The 2752-nt window shown below is 40.9% G+C and overlaps 1 protein-coding gene across 1 annotated transcript; it reads left to right on the plus strand.

Annotated features, from left to right (window-relative positions):
• The first annotated feature begins 6 nt into the window (after window positions 1–6).
• Window positions 7–2512, plus strand: LOC121937912. The gene is made up of 3 exons (XM_042481202.1): window positions 7–198; window positions 310–386; window positions 1366–2512. Exons 1-3 carry the CDS (start codon window positions 60–62, stop codon window positions 1840–1842), a joined length of 693 nt encoding a protein of 230 aa, XP_042337136.1. The 5' UTR covers window positions 7–59; the 3' UTR covers window positions 1843–2512.
• The last annotated feature ends 240 nt before the right edge of the window (window positions 2513–2752 follow it).

Consider the following 2752-nt stretch of genomic DNA (forward strand, 5'->3'; position numbering starts at 1 on the left):
CCTCACTGGGATACCAGCCTTCGTCCTCCCCTGAAGAGCTCCAGGTGAGCCAGGGGCTGATGGAGCAGCATCAGCCCGCCAACGTGGACCCGATGCCTGGCCAAGGGCCCGGCCGGGTCCCTGGGCCTCTGGAGAGTCCTGCTGCTGCTAACATGGCTAATGCTAACGGCAACAGAACAGTCGTGGTTCCTGGTTTAAGTACGTAGACTGTTTTTGTTTTTGTTGTTGTTTTTAAAAAATAAATAATTTTCATGTTTGGTGTAAATTACAAAGTACAGCTTTTGATGTGACGTTTTTATTTCCCATCAGCCCTCAAGAAGGAGCAGGGAGACAGTTTGACCAGAGCGGTGTTACTGGTGGACCCGCCACTCAACAACATGCCAATAGTACAGAATAACACACACACACACACACACACACACGCACACACACACACAATCATTGATGGTATATTCATCACTATTGTAGTATTTGTAGAAATATTAAGATTTAAGGTCATATTTATTGTCATTGTACTAAAACCTAAGTACCTGTAGTAACATTTGTAGTTGTATTATGAGTTGTAGTCGTATAATATTACCCGTACTAACATGTATGAGTACGTACCAGGTATAATAGTGATAGAAACATTTGTTTTAGTATTATAATACAACCTGTACTAACATTTGTGATTTGTGATTGTTACATTTTTAATAATAGTAATATTTGTAGTATTAGTTGTATAATAGTACCTACTAGTATTTGTTCTAGTAGTAAAATAGTACCGGTACTTACATTTTTTGTTGTAGTAATAGCGAAATCTGCAGTAGTAGTAGTTATAGTAGTAGTATAATAGTACCTGTAGTAACATTGGTTGTAATAGTAACATTTTTTATAGTAGTACAATTGTACCTGCGGTAACATATGTTGTTGTAGCAATAATAACTTTTGTAGTAGTAGTAGAATTAGGCCTGTGGTAACATTTGTAGTAGTAATTTTAATAATAGTACATGTAACATGTTTTAATTGTAACATCTTTTTTGTAGTAGTAGTAGTATATGATATGTGTACTTGTATACGCTATGTATACTTTCATAACATTTGTTGTAGCAGTAAAGTAAACTTTGTAGTAGAGAGAGTTAAATAGCAATGTAGTAACTGTACTGACATTTGCTTTTATAATAGTATCTGTACTGACATTAAAAGTAGTAGTAGTAATAATACATTTTATTTATATAGCATTTTTCAAAATACTCAAAGACTCTTTACAAGTACAGACAAGCAACACATAGCATAACATAGTATATCATCACTACTTATCACAGTAGTAGAAGTAATAGTACCACTTGTTGTTGCTGAAGTTACAGTACATTTACTCTGTTTCAGATCACATTGGTTTCAAACCCTGATGTCAAGGATGTCTCCATGGCAACCATGAAGCCTAACAGCTCCCCTGGATCTCCACTGCCTTATGACATGATCTCCAAGACGACCGTCTCCGTTGACAACAGCCTCACCCGCGGTTACCGGGGCCACCAAAAACCACTCAATCCTCCAAACACGTACTTCCCGCTGCGGCAGCCGGAGCCCGGCCAGGCGAGTTACCTGACGACCGTCGGCCCGACAGAGTCTCTGTCCGTGGGCTGCAGCACAGAGGACGAGTGGGAGGGAATCAAACCAGCAACCTTGAACCACAGGGGGTCAAGGAGGAGTTACAGAGGGGGAGGAGGGGGGAGAGGAAGGGGAGGCCATGACCCATGGAGGGGGGGCCACAGGAGGAGAGGAGGCGATGCAGCCATGGGGATTAACTATGTCCAGTTTAGCTCCTCCCACCGGGGGAGGGGCCGGGAGAGAGGATACTAGCTCTCAGCCAATGAGAGGACAGACACTGGAAGGACTTTTTTTCTTTCCTAAAAAAATCTTTTTCTTCAACAGAAAGTCAAATATCTGAATCTCGAGTATCCCTCAGCCACGGCACAGCTGAGAGCTTAGCGTGTTGCTTTTGACATATTTGAGCAAAAAAAAAAAAAAAAAAGGCATTGCCCAAGTTGACAAGCACTTCTGATAGCACTGTGAGTAAAACCGGAGCGTTTTACGAAAAACAAAGTGTCATAAAGCGACAAAAGTCTGGTTTCTCATTGTTAAATTTGACCGTAGCTTTAAGAGTTGTATTGCTGCTATAAATCTACAGCAGTTTTTCGGGACTCTGGTTGAGTCAGACAACAAACAGAAGCCGTGTGGACTTCATTTCTGTAGATTTTCTTTTTTTTTTAAATTGTCAGATTGTCCTGTTGCTGCTGGTTTCCTGTCGTGTATTTGTCTTGTTTTCTGTCACAGGGAATATTTTTCCGTCTCTCGTCACCTTTTTGATCAACTCAAAAACTCTAGCGATTCAGTGCCTTACGTTTGCTACTTCTTACTGTTGTACTTGTTTTTCTTGAGTTTGAGGAGCTCTGCTGTACAGAGCAGAGGGCTGTTGTCAGTGTTGCATTTTTCTATGTGGTTGAATAAATAAAACGTTGGTTAAAAAGAATCGCTCTGATTGTATTATTCCTGCGGTGAAATCACAGAGCTAAACGTTAGCCTCCGGCGGTGTGACGGTGTACCCGGGTATGTAGAAATCCCAAAGTTACATTTTTCAGTACAGTCCAAAACGTCATACGATAACACGGGGTCCAGACTGCAGCAAAGTTTCATGCTATGGCACAGGGACCAAAATTTCACCAAAACATCATACTGTAGCATGTAGTCCGAAATTTCACCAAAATATCAT

The sequence above is a fragment of the Plectropomus leopardus genome, unplaced genomic scaffold (assembly GCF_008729295.1).
Source record: "Plectropomus leopardus isolate mb unplaced genomic scaffold, YSFRI_Pleo_2.0 unplaced_scaffold27847, whole genome shotgun sequence".
Lineage (NCBI taxonomy): Eukaryota > Metazoa > Chordata > Actinopteri > Perciformes > Serranidae > Plectropomus > Plectropomus leopardus.

Bases quoted from the DNA above. Each gene is read 5' to 3' on its own strand.
- LOC121937912 (XM_042481202.1), top strand. From the start codon at position 60: ATGGAGCAGCATCAGCCCGCCAACGTGGACCCGATGCCTGGCCAAGGG. The intron at 199-309 runs GTACGTAGACTG...ATTTCCCATCAG, and splicing joins AGTCGTGGTTCCTGGTTTAA to CCCTCAAGAAGGAGCAGGGA. The intron at 387-1,365 runs GTACAGAATAAC...ACTCTGTTTCAG, and splicing joins CACTCAACAACATGCCAATA to ATCACATTGGTTTCAAACCC.